The sequence below is a fragment of the Trachymyrmex septentrionalis genome, unplaced genomic scaffold, assembly GCF_001594115.1.
Source record: "Trachymyrmex septentrionalis isolate Tsep2-gDNA-1 unplaced genomic scaffold, Tsep1.0 scaffold167, whole genome shotgun sequence".
Lineage (NCBI taxonomy): Eukaryota > Metazoa > Arthropoda > Insecta > Hymenoptera > Formicidae > Trachymyrmex > Trachymyrmex septentrionalis.
The window spans coordinates 686,209-698,622 of NW_017304831.1; the positions used below are offsets into that span (position 1 = coordinate 686,209).

Sequence of the window (12,414 nt, forward strand, 5' to 3'; positions counted from 1 at the left end):
TCTACCGTGTTCGCCGTAATGTTCTAGAAGATGGAATAAATGCAAACAGAGCGACGAAGAAGATCGATATTAATTGCGCGAGATGAAACAACGACCGGTCATATTGAGAATCTCCTGTCTTTTTTCCTCACATATTATGCATTTTTCCACTGTGCTCGTAAGAAACAACATCTTATTCATCACATTTTTAAATTGACGAGGTGAACGTTCTTGTGCTTTTTTAAAAATTCAATTTGAGAATATATTGTAGGTTTTCAGAAAAAAAAGCTTCTTTAAAGACATGCAAGCTTTGAATATATTTGTCTCAAGAAATAATACGTTCTATCATACGTATCGATGACACATCCATGTACGTTATACATGCGTTATTATATATAGGATGGTTTCGTAGTCACATCAAGAATGAATGTTTCCTGTATTGTTTTAACTGCTGTATCTTATTCCCTTCTTTATTTTATCGCGAAGATTATAGATTTAAGTAACTCGAGTAGCTCGTGCAGCAACGGCAGATGAACGGATTAGTGGGATTCGAATCACCGAAACCAACGAAAGTATAAGCAAATTTTTATCGAAGAGAAATTGCCCGATTTAAAATCTGATTCGTCCTCTAGTCCGATTTATCCGCGGTTGCTACATACATATTAATATTGCAGTTAAATAAGTAGTTTATTTTACGGCACAAAACATAAAATAAATGAGTGAACGATGAAGAAATTGAAGATCCAGAAAGGGCAGCAAACCCAGAGTATTTGTGTAATTCTCGAAGGAACAGTTTTTATTTCGCTGAACTTTAAAGGGACTCATGAATCATAGAACTTGCACCTCGACTTGTCAAGAAGAAGACATGGTTTAACGGGGACCACGATCTAACATATATATATATATACATATATATTTTAAGCCTGCGAGATTAGACTTCCTAGATTTTACTGATTGTGAGAAGTATATATATTTAGAGGAAGAGATATATATAAATATATACATATTATTTGTTTAGAAGATTTGCGGAGAGAAAAGATTTCATCGGTTCGGGCCAACTATATTGGGACCATTCCGGTTTCACGTTCTTTTTGCTCTTATTTGAGATTTGTAAATATACAATTAGTATTAATCGCTAGCACCATAATTGTGCGAATAAGAAAGAGCAATTAGACGTCACTTCACATATCGAGCAAGTTTTTTTAAACATTTTGTTTTCTGTTATTTTTATTTAACTACGTTCATACGCGTTGAAGGAGTGCAATCCCAGATATATTGTTACTATACTCCTTTTCTTTCTCTACCGTTCAAGACCATTAATTCTTTTTTAAATTCACTCCACGGTTGTTCTCTTATGTCTCCTCGAAACACGTGAGCATATACTTATTTTGTTTTAAGTACAGTGGAACATATGGAGGAGTGACACAGAGAAAAAGATGGATTCATTGTTTGAATCCCAAATAGTACAGCAGCGCTTGCAAAGCGTTAAAAAAGTGCTTACATATGCGCTTTTTTAACACTTTAAACGCTTCGTAAGTGCTGTGCTATTTGGGATATCTATCACTTTTTGAACACGCATGAACGCGGTTGTTATACATATATCCTTAGATAAGCTAAGGGGATCCAGCGTATCTGCTAATGTAAGTTTGTTGTTTTAATCGATAGAAAAGGAATCGTGCGCCGATTGTTGTCGATGCGCTCGACAAATTGTACATACAGTATATTTTATTATATGTTCACTTCCTTATTATATTGCTATTGCGTTCGATTGTTATCGTACATTATGATGACAGGTTGATCATCGTTACAATCATTAATTGTTACATCATCAAATTATTACTATAGTTAATAATATATATTATGTGTGTCATTGTGTCCGACACGTAATGTTATGTAACGATAAGAATCATTTTATTAAAATTGTCGATTAAGACATACAATTAACATGAATTTTGATCTTCTAATGTTTCCTTCGACTGGCTTTTATTATATCCTTTTGTTCATGTTGTCTCTCAGTGAAACGACAATTCTTAATAAATGAATTTATGTTAATGAATAAAAAATTCTATGTAATATGTAACGTTATGACGATTTCTAAATACAATTTACAATACATATTAAATTTAATTCATTAATATGTAATAGCGTAGTTTTAAATCCCATTTATAATTTTGAATAAATAATAATAAATTTATGTATTTATAGATGAATAAAGTGATATTAAATAATTAGAGATATAAAGAGATATAAATTACGTATTTAAAAATACGATACCAATTTTTTATATTTAACAGCTGATTGCATATAAAATAAACGATATAATATAAATAATGAAGAGCATACAGCCACAACAATAGATGTTAATGCAAGTCATATATTTAAAATTCACATATAAATAAGTAGATGTGAATTTTGAAATATATGACTTGCGTTGACATCTATTGTAGCTGTATGCTCTTCATTATTTATATTTTGTAATTGTTTAGCCATCTTCAACATTTTAAACGATATAAGTTAGTATGAAAATTCACGAAGCAGCTGTTTCAATGATCCATCGTTCTCGGAGAATGGAAGAACAAAGAAAAGGAAGCAATTGCTACCGTTATTATACGTTATCTTATTACGTAACATTGTCGTAAATACTATTTGCTCTACTGAAGCTAGGCTTGTTTGCTATCCTACGGCACAAGATCTATTAATCTAAACACGAAAATTAAAAGAATGTAAGTTTTAATTGTTGAAATATTATTTTTCTTGTTTGTTAAACTTGTGTTACTTCTGTGAATAGAATATATATAACAATACATATAAACACTTTATTATAATATGAAGTATAATCAGTGTATTGCAATATTCGAAATTATGTACATACATAGTCTGACTTCAGAAATTATTACACAGCAGTAATGCTTGTACTGTGTACACTTGTAGATACTTTAAGCATTATAATATCAGAAATTTTACTGTATAGAATATAAAAATACTTAACGTTTATATTCCGGGCAACTGTGATTCTGATTATTTATGCAGGAAAAGATTTATATAAAATCGTCAAATTTATTGGAATACAAAGTCTCTAATATGTAAAATTCATATTCCTAAACGCATTGGCACTATCATCTATATAATTATATGAATAAATTTTATGAATAAATGATACATACGTATATGAGTAAATAATACATACGTAACTTAATATAAAAACAATTTATGCTTATAAATATATAAAATTTATAAATATATAAAATATATAAATGCACAAAAATAAAAATTTTCCATTTCAACAGAAAAATTTTAATTTAAAAAATATAACTTGAATTACTATCTAATTTAATAATTACTATAGCAAATAAACATATGCAATCAAAATATATTTCACAAATATAAGCATTGCTTTGTTAAAGTAATGTGTGTCAAGTATATTTTTAAAATATTTTAGTTTTGTTATTTCAATGCATTAAAATTACTTTATCTTAAATTTCACAACGTGCTACTTTATGTATGTGTGCAGTCAATTTAAAGTTTTATTATTAACTTATTTTGTAATACACTTGTGTAAATAATTAGCAACAGATAAGGTACAAGTGCAATATAATTTGAAATAATAAATGAAATATAACAATATTAATTTTTGTCATCTTATTGAGCAGATGTTTCTTTAAATAATAATATATGTAACAATAATATCAAAAATATTAAATAATACTTATAACAAAAGAAAATATATTATTGTTACTTCTGTAAAATTAATATAATGTATAGAATATTATCTTACAATATAAAACAGTCGGATAATTTCAATACTACTTCATGTACAAAACACTACTGTTCAAATGATGCAGATAGTAAATGATGCATTAGTAAATTAAACATCGAATTTGCAAATTTTACTTTTTTTACTACTAGAAAATAATTTATATAACTACGTATTTAGGCCAATATATATAATTACATACATGATATAAATACAGTAATTATGTTTAATATGTATAAAAAAGCACATTATAACAGCCTTCCTAGTATTAATACATGTTTAGTATCACTTCTGTTATGAGCATAGTAACATTTCAGACTATTTTGTATCAATACTTCCTTTCTTTCTCTACTTTCATTTTAAAGACGTTTACCTATGGCATTGATTATTAAAAAATGGCGTTTTTTAAAAAAAAATGTTGATAACAATACAGCAAATAAAATCACAGTATATAGCATCTAAAATGGCAGGCAAATGACCTTACTCATCAACAATTCGTAAAGCTCGTATGCAAAAGCACACGCTTCATATTCTATTTACATGTTATATCTTTCTATGTGCCTGTATCTAAAAGCTATAAAATTCGTGAAGTTATTTATTTAAGCTATACTGTTCGTTCTTGTATTGGAAGACTCACGGTGCAGGCTATTTGTAGGATTATTATAATTTATCGTAAAGTATCTCATATGAGAGAAGCGCAAAAGGCACTATGATACGTCCTATGATAATTTTACTTTTCTAATCATCTACTGGTTTTAAAACATATGATAATTATCTATCTTTCAGCAAAATCGATATGTATCGTTTACAAAATCTTGCGAATTATTTTCTCTAACTACCAGACTTTGGAGGCTTTCCATCCATACTGGAGGAAATTAAAGATAATATTGTACAAAAATCTTAAACTATATTCAACTGGCATTTGATATATCGACATCTACAGTTTCTTCCTTAAGCAGTGCTCGTTTTTCTTCTTTTGCATTGCTCTGCTTTTTACCGCCGCTTTTACGTTTGCCTCTATTAAGTACACCATTCTCATCATCCATCATACGTAAAATTTGCGTTTGGTCAGAGCTTTCTATAGGTGCTATCGAGATATCACGTACGGCGCGGAATCTACCGCAGTTATTCAAATGTTCGTTCTCTAAACGGAAAAAGTTCCACACAAATCGCCTAAAAACAATTTTGCAATGAGACAGAGAAGTACAACGAAATTTTCAAATAAACTCGAACATTGGCGAAAAGCGTACTCACCTAAAAACCTCAAGAGGTGCTACTATGGAAGTCATTAAGTCGCCAGAAATGTACCCACACTCAATGAGAATAAAACTCGCAATCCATATAAATCGTAGTATAAAATCTTCTATTATTGCGAAATAATAAAACCACTAAAAAACACGTGTAACATGTAATACCTCTTTTTGCAATGAACAATGTTACTCTACTTACGGCTGTCGAGTAAACTACTTCCTCTCGTAGAAAACGATTTTCACCAGCATTACTATCTAAAAGGCCCCAATCCATCTTGAGATCCCATGTATATGAATATATCGAATTAATAAGGCAGCTGCACACCCATAGCCACAACCATGGATTCTCCCATTTATTATTATATTCCGCTGAAAAAGCGTATTACTTCTTGATTATTTTTTAGATATTAAAACCTTGAATTATAAAAAAAAAACACTTTTAATTCCACCTACTTCCATGATAAGCGTATAAAGTGTTGGTTGCAACAACGAGAAACGTCGTGGAATACTTTCCAGCATTCACTAAATGTGGAAACGCTTCTTTAGAATCTCGATATCTGCGAACACACTGCGCAAAGCGAAACCATGCCGGTAAGCAATTCACAATAGGTCTAATGATGAGAGAGCCGGACATGCACTGCATAGTATCATTCGCCTTCAACCAATCGCCGTTTGTAATGTAGAAGCATATTAAAAAGTGAAAATCCAAGAATGCAGTCGCCAAACTATTAAACTGGTCTGCCAACCAGAAATCGGCAAAATTGACATACGCGAATGGTGATATTAAAACGCGTCCCTAAAGTAAGACAAAGTCAATTTTTTATTCATATGAAATTCTGTAAGTGAAATATTGCACAAATTACACTTACTATGATCTTTAGCAGCCAGAAACGAGCTTCGTGACGAAACATTTTAACTGGATTTAATAGAAAGATCAACATGATACAGACAAGTACTAATGGATTCACGTATGGCGGAATGCTTAGACTGGCACTGTATAAGAAACTTAGTAAGCTAAGCGTCCAGACTACTCCGAGGACTGCGGCCAATTCCATAAGATGTTGCTCCGAAAGATGATTTCGCGGGTCAAGCTCAAATATCAAAACGTGATTGACGCCGGAAGATCTCCATCCATAAACGTTAATTCCGATAAGGAATAAGAACTCGATAATAAGGAAGGGACCTCGATATAGTCTAAATGCGATCTTTAGATTCTCCCCGCTGTCGTGGAAAATGGCTGAAAGTAACGAGATTTTAAATAGCACAAATAATATAAACAAGGACTCTCGGTACTTTAAATTAAAGTGCTAACAAACCAAGAGTGCACAGATTAAAATTTTTTTAATAGACCATTTGTACTCAAGTTAATTATATTTAAAATCTTACAATCTACTCGTTGTGAACAGCACAATTGTGAATATGTCGTAACTGTGAATAGATAAACATTACAACAATACCTGAGAGAACAACTGCAACAGATAGAACGATAAAGCTACCAGAGAATAAGCCAACTTTGAAAGTAGTCCATGGACTTTGGGACTCGCCAAGCGGTGGTACCCGAAGACGTTTCATAGCACGTTGCCGATCACCACCTTCGAGATCGTTCGTCACTGTGGCTTCTGTTTCCTGAATCAATTTGTCTATATCTTTGGACGTGTAGAAATGTGACGTTTCCACGCATTCGACTCTCCATTTTGTACCGGCGTCAACTGACAATAACTGGAAGTATTTGATAATGTGTTGTAGGAATTAAAAATCATTGTATAATTGAATAATACAAAATGTCAAGGACAATTACTGGTTTTTACTTGGATATACACAAGGAATATAGGTATTGTGTCATACATAACAGTTGTTTCTTGCACCAATATTTTGCAACTACGAGAGGAAAGACATGTTAATGATATTGAGGTAATTGTAGCCTCTGAAATTACATAAGCTGACTAATAGGCAAAAAAATGACAAAAAGCATGATAACATCATTATATGCAATAAGATACCTTGTCGTGTTTTTTTAGAATCTTGCGGAATCCAGTGTGATTAAGAGTCTGATAATTTTGAAGAAGAATTAGCGAAAGATAAAATTCTGAAAATGCAAGTTTTAAATCCCTAAGCTTTCTGGTAGGCAGAAGCGGTTTTGCGCTGACTTTTCCTTTGTTCTTGCCACTTCCCTGTTGCTCCACTGCAGTTTTCAATTCACTTTGTAAAGCAGCATACTTGCGCGTAGCCTCTGCCAATTTTTCTGCAATAAATGCCCAGTAAACGAGAATGGATTAAAATGTATTAAAATAAATTCAAATTTTAAGAAATACACACATTTGTGAACGTTAAAATAAATCCTTCTCAATCTGAATGCATTTTAATTTATTTATAGGAATTGCAGTATGAAGCACATTTCTATACGCCTTTCAATATAAGAATAATATTATTTTCTGTGTAATGTACATTACTGCTCAATTTACAATTTTAAATAAAAGATACAATTTGTCAATCCAATTGAATTCAACTGTTTTTTTTTTTTATTTAATTAGGTTCAATAGAACAGAATAATGAGACCTAAATATAGATAAGATTAAAAAAAAAAGAATAAAAATAAAATAAAACTAAAAAAAATTCTTTCTTTATTCAATTGAATTCAAAATGGGCTCAATTGAACTCAAAATACGCACAAAATTTTAATCTATTTTAATCCTCAATTATTATACTGGGTAAACAGATAACATAACTATTTATAGGGAGATTATATCTTAGTGTCGGAAATACTCTTACCTGAATAAAATGTATTAATCTTCTTTAATTCACGATCACAGAATGTAAAAAACACCTCGTCAAAAGATGCAAAATGTCGTGATATCACTTCTGGTTCTACACTTTCATCAGAAGGCGCTTCCTCCACCGCCGTGTAAAGCATCGCTTTCATTTCCTGTAAAATCAGGGAGACAGCACTTGAAAGTACACCTATATGTAATTATTAGACTGAGGATATTTATATAAAATACTTAACTAGATATTTTACATAAATTGCATATTCACAGATGGCAATCTCAATTTTTTTACTTTACTTTTTAATAATTCTTTAACAAACAACGATTGACTGCTAAAACTGTCCGATGATTAATATTTAGTTGAATATTTTGTATAAATATCCGCAGTCTAGTAATTATATTTATAACTTAATGTTTGTTAAAATTCCGTACTATATATCCTTGCATTCATAGAGCAAAAATTTAAAATTTTGTACTTAATGTTATACCTCATAACTAATGTATTGCTTACGCCACTCGGGTGTAATATGGGCTGAGAGATGCTCCGCGAACTTCATGTTGTCTAATTACGCACAGCGTAATTGCACTAGTCTGTAAAAAAAAAATTCAAAGAAATAAAAAATTCAGTTAGAAATAAAATAATTAATGACGTTAAATGGAGAATATTATAAATAGTCATACGAATACATAAGAAATTAGCGAGTCACTGAATTCTTTTCATACTCACTCGAGCTCATCTAAAGATTTCTGAGTTCCAAGCGAGGTTACAAGCGGCATTTATACCGTACTGAGGAACTTTGTCGGCAGCGGCTGATCAAACGCTTTGTTTGGAGCAACGATAAATATTTAATCGGTCGCGAGATAAAAACTATTTGGAGTTCGCGGCAGCGAGCTGAATTCGAATCTCTCCAAGAGAATTCAATTCATTCGCACCGCGTTGTGCGACACATTCCATTAATTGAACCACTGATTCTAGCTAAAGTTCTCGAGAAAAAACACGCGGTATTCTCGTGTACATTAGAACGGAACGTTCTACGACAATGCCTGCTACAGGTCGATTCGTCACACGTGGTCATATGGTCGCTCACGGGACAACTCATGAGACTGTCGTATCGATACGCTCGTGGAGTCTTCTAATTTTCATTATTCTTGATGACACTATTTCCGGAGCGACGTTTTTCGTAATAGGAAAGAATTAAACAAAATCGTTCGATTAAATAAAAGAGATATATAAACATATTATCGCATTATATTTTTACTTAATTCATTTTATTGCAGAATGAAAAAAACGCGTATTTTCTAAAAATAAAAATAATAAGGTAAATTTTAATAAGGTAAACATAATAAATTAGAATAAATAAAGCAGAAGATTAAAATTTGTTACTAATAATGAAATGTAATTAATAAAAATTTTGATCAATAAGTAAAATTTTATGAAAAAGCTGTACTATGAATAAACCGTAAAGCTACAGATTTAGCAAAAAATATGTCAAATTTTCTAATAAGATAAATTTAAAGGCAATAAATTTTTATATTGCCTATCCCGACTGATGACAAGGAAGGTTGCATTAAATGGATTTCGCTCTATGTAGCTGCATCATATTACACATGCTTGGTTTTCAGAAGGAGACAGATATATGTATAATTAAATGCCGTAGAGTGAAAAAGAAAAGAGACGAAAATATAGGAGGTGTAGCTGTGCAAACATAACAGATGTTTTTTCTCAAGTTTATAAATACTTCCAACTACTACAATTATAATCTTCCTCTTTTTTATTTATCGTCATTATCAGTCTTATTTTGTATTATGTAATATGTAAAATTTCTACCAGAGAATTTCAAAAATAAGAACTTACGCCCATATTGTAACGGCCAAGTGTAAAATCCATGTTTAACCTAAACAGAAGGGTAAAATAAATTTATTTCTATAACAAATATGTAGGCTAGTATTTTTATATAATTTCATATATTCAATACCGTCTTTTAAATATAATTTAAAGATATCATAAGGTAATCGTAAAGCCGTATTTTAACATCTTAAATCATGAAACGATTAAATTTTAAGTCGTATAAACATCTTAAACAGTTAGAATGATGAAAATAAGAACGGAGTATAAATATCAGTTATAAATATATTTTGTATGAGTAATGACTGCAACAATGTAGCTTTTTTGGCATTACTAAATAAAAAAAAAATGCGAAGCAAAAAAGTACTCCATTTATTTACAGTCACATAATGTATTAATGATTAATTTTTTTATTATAAATTTTACAAGTCTTTTTAAAGTATATCTATATCTTCTTTTACAGAGCTGTTTTTAATAAAAAATACGAATAATTTAAAAATATTATAAAATGCGATGTCTTATACCATTGCTATTAATTATATTGAGTATCTTAAGTATTACTACGGCATGGCGTACTTTCTTAAGAGGTCGCAGTAAAGGAGGCAATTTAGGAAATCCAATTGTGTCTTCTGAAACACCGCTTCCTAAAGAGCAATGGTTTACTCAGTATCTCGATCACTTCAATCCAACTGATGTAAATATTTGGGAACAGGTAATACAAAATATAGAATTTTTATAATACATTATATGTTTTATTTATTATTTTTTTAAAGAGTTTGTGTGTACTATTACTTTAAGCTTAAATTTGATATTCTATTTCATTTTATATTTTATATTATTGCTTATAATTTGTTACATCTTTACAGAGATACTTCGTTAATACTGATTTTTATAAACTCAATGGCCCAATATTTTTAATGATTGGAGCTGAAGGTACAGCGAATGCGACATGGATGGTAAAGGGTGAATGGATTGAGTATGCCAAAGAATTTGGAGCAATGTGTTTCTATCTGGAGCATCGTTATTATGGGAAAAGTCATCCCACTGTGTATGTTATAGGAAAATATATGCAAAAGGAAAAGTTAGTTTCCAATTTTATATTATTACATTTTATTTTATGTCACGAATATTTGCAGAGATCTTAGCGTAAAGAACTTAATGTATCTGAGTTCAGAACAAGCATTAGCGGATTTAGCGTATTTTATCGCGAGTGTTGATGTCGCATATAAATTTCCAAGAAATACAAAATGGATTGTATTTGGAGGATCATATGGTGGATCTCTCGCCGCTTGGATGCGTGCCAAATATCCTCATTTGGTACATGGAGCTGTGTCTGCTAGTGGACCACTGCTAGCACAGATTGACTTTTCTGGTAGCGTAGTTGTAAATAGTAAATTTTAACAAATATGCCATATATACAAATAATTTTGTATTACAGAATATTATAAAGTTGTTACAAATGCTTTGAAAGCATATTCTGATCAATGTGTCAGCGTGATACAAGAAGCTAACTCGCAATTCAATATAATGTTACACCATACTGTTGGTCAACAGCAAATACAGAAAAAATTTAAGTGAGTACATTTTCCAAGATACAGAATTACTGATTGTGGTATGCTCGTGTTTTCTTATAAATTGCATTTTACAGATTATGTGACCCAATTGATCCTGGACATACAAAGTTAGTAGATATTTCCAACTTATATGAAGCATTGGCGGGTAACTTTGCTGGCGTTGTACAATATAATAAAGATAATCGCCAAAGCTCCCAAATTGTTAATATCACTATTGAGACTGTATGTGATATATTAGTAGATGAGAAAATAGGAAAGTCTATTGACAGGCTTGCTTATGTAAACAGTATGATATTGAATGCTACCAAACAAAAGTGTTTAGATTATAGATATGGCACGATGATTCATGAACTTCGAAATATCACTTGGGCTAGCGAACAAGCGGAAGGAGGTAACATATTTAAATTAATATTGCATATATGTACTTATTATCTTAATTACTTTATTATGATGGCCTCCTAATAGTAAATTATAAATGATACTTGCAGGACGTCAATGGATGTACCAGACCTGTTCGGAGTTTGGATTCTTTCAAACCTCCACTGGACAAATTGATGTATTTGGGAATAAATTTCCAGTGGAATTTTTTGCACAGCAATGCGTCGATATTTTCGGACCTAAGTTTGTTTTCATTTAAATTATATTCCAATTATGACAGAATATTGATATACATAAAAGCTCTTTTGCAGGTATAATATGAACTTATTGGAATCTGCAGTCACACGAACGAATATCTTGTATGGTGCATTAAATCTACAAGTAACAAATGTAGTATTTGTACATGGTTCTGTGGATCCTTGGCATGTGCTGGGCATCGTACAATCTTCTAATCCACAAGCGCCTGCCATCTATATCAATGGTAAGTTGAATATATTATAGATATCTCATAATTTATATATATTTATTCTCTTATAAATACATTATATCATTTATTTAAAGGTACTGCACATTGTGCAAATATGTATCCTCCATCAGAACGTGATATGCCTCAACTAAAAGAGGCAAGAAAATTAATAAGAGGTTTAATTAAGCAATGGCTACAAAATTGAGCTGACTATGTGATATTATAGAAATAAACACCATAAATATCTTAGCCATTAAAAAAATGCAAATTTTTCAAATTATTCCAAACAATTATGAATATTCCAAATATTTTAGAAAAACTGCGTTTTATATAATACTTTTTTGTTATTTTTTTTGCATGATAAAAGAGCATATATATATATATATATAAAATATTCAATAG

General features: G+C 30.7%; 2 protein-coding genes across 3 annotated transcripts; one reads left to right on the forward strand and one right to left on the reverse strand.

The window, feature by feature from the left end:
• Positions 1-3,994: 3,994 nt before the first annotated feature.
• Positions 3,995-8,772, reverse strand: LOC108746321 (xenotropic and polytropic retrovirus receptor 1-like). 2 transcript variants are annotated; one of them, XM_018483027.1, is made up of 10 exons: positions 8,476-8,772; positions 8,237-8,339; positions 7,753-7,906; positions 6,984-7,225; positions 6,441-6,702; positions 5,853-6,220; positions 5,437-5,779; positions 5,183-5,352; positions 4,988-5,121; positions 3,995-4,906 (listed from the first exon to the last, which is right to left on the reverse strand). In XM_018483027.1, the coding sequence occupies exons 2-10, from the start codon at positions 8,303-8,305 to the stop codon at positions 4,645-4,647; spliced, it is 2,004 nt and encodes a 667-aa protein (XP_018338529.1). In that variant the 5' UTR covers positions 8,306-8,339; positions 8,476-8,772; the 3' UTR covers positions 3,995-4,644. The 2 variants fall into 2 exon arrangements, with proteins under 2 accessions (XP_018338529.1, XP_018338531.1); XM_018483029.1 differs by having other exon boundaries at positions 8,436-8,478.
• A 648-nt stretch (positions 8,773-9,420) lies between these two features.
• LOC108746325 (putative serine protease K12H4.7) lies at positions 9,421-12,294 on the forward strand. Its single transcript, XM_018483039.1, has 9 exons — positions 9,421-9,655; positions 10,058-10,306; positions 10,461-10,642; positions 10,731-10,966; positions 11,033-11,168; positions 11,243-11,559; positions 11,657-11,789; positions 11,858-12,027; positions 12,108-12,294. The coding sequence occupies exons 2-9, from the start codon at positions 10,103-10,105 to the stop codon at positions 12,215-12,217; spliced, it is 1,488 nt and encodes a 495-aa protein (XP_018338541.1). The 5' UTR covers positions 9,421-9,655; positions 10,058-10,102; the 3' UTR covers positions 12,218-12,294.
• Positions 12,295-12,414: the final 120 nt, after the last annotated feature.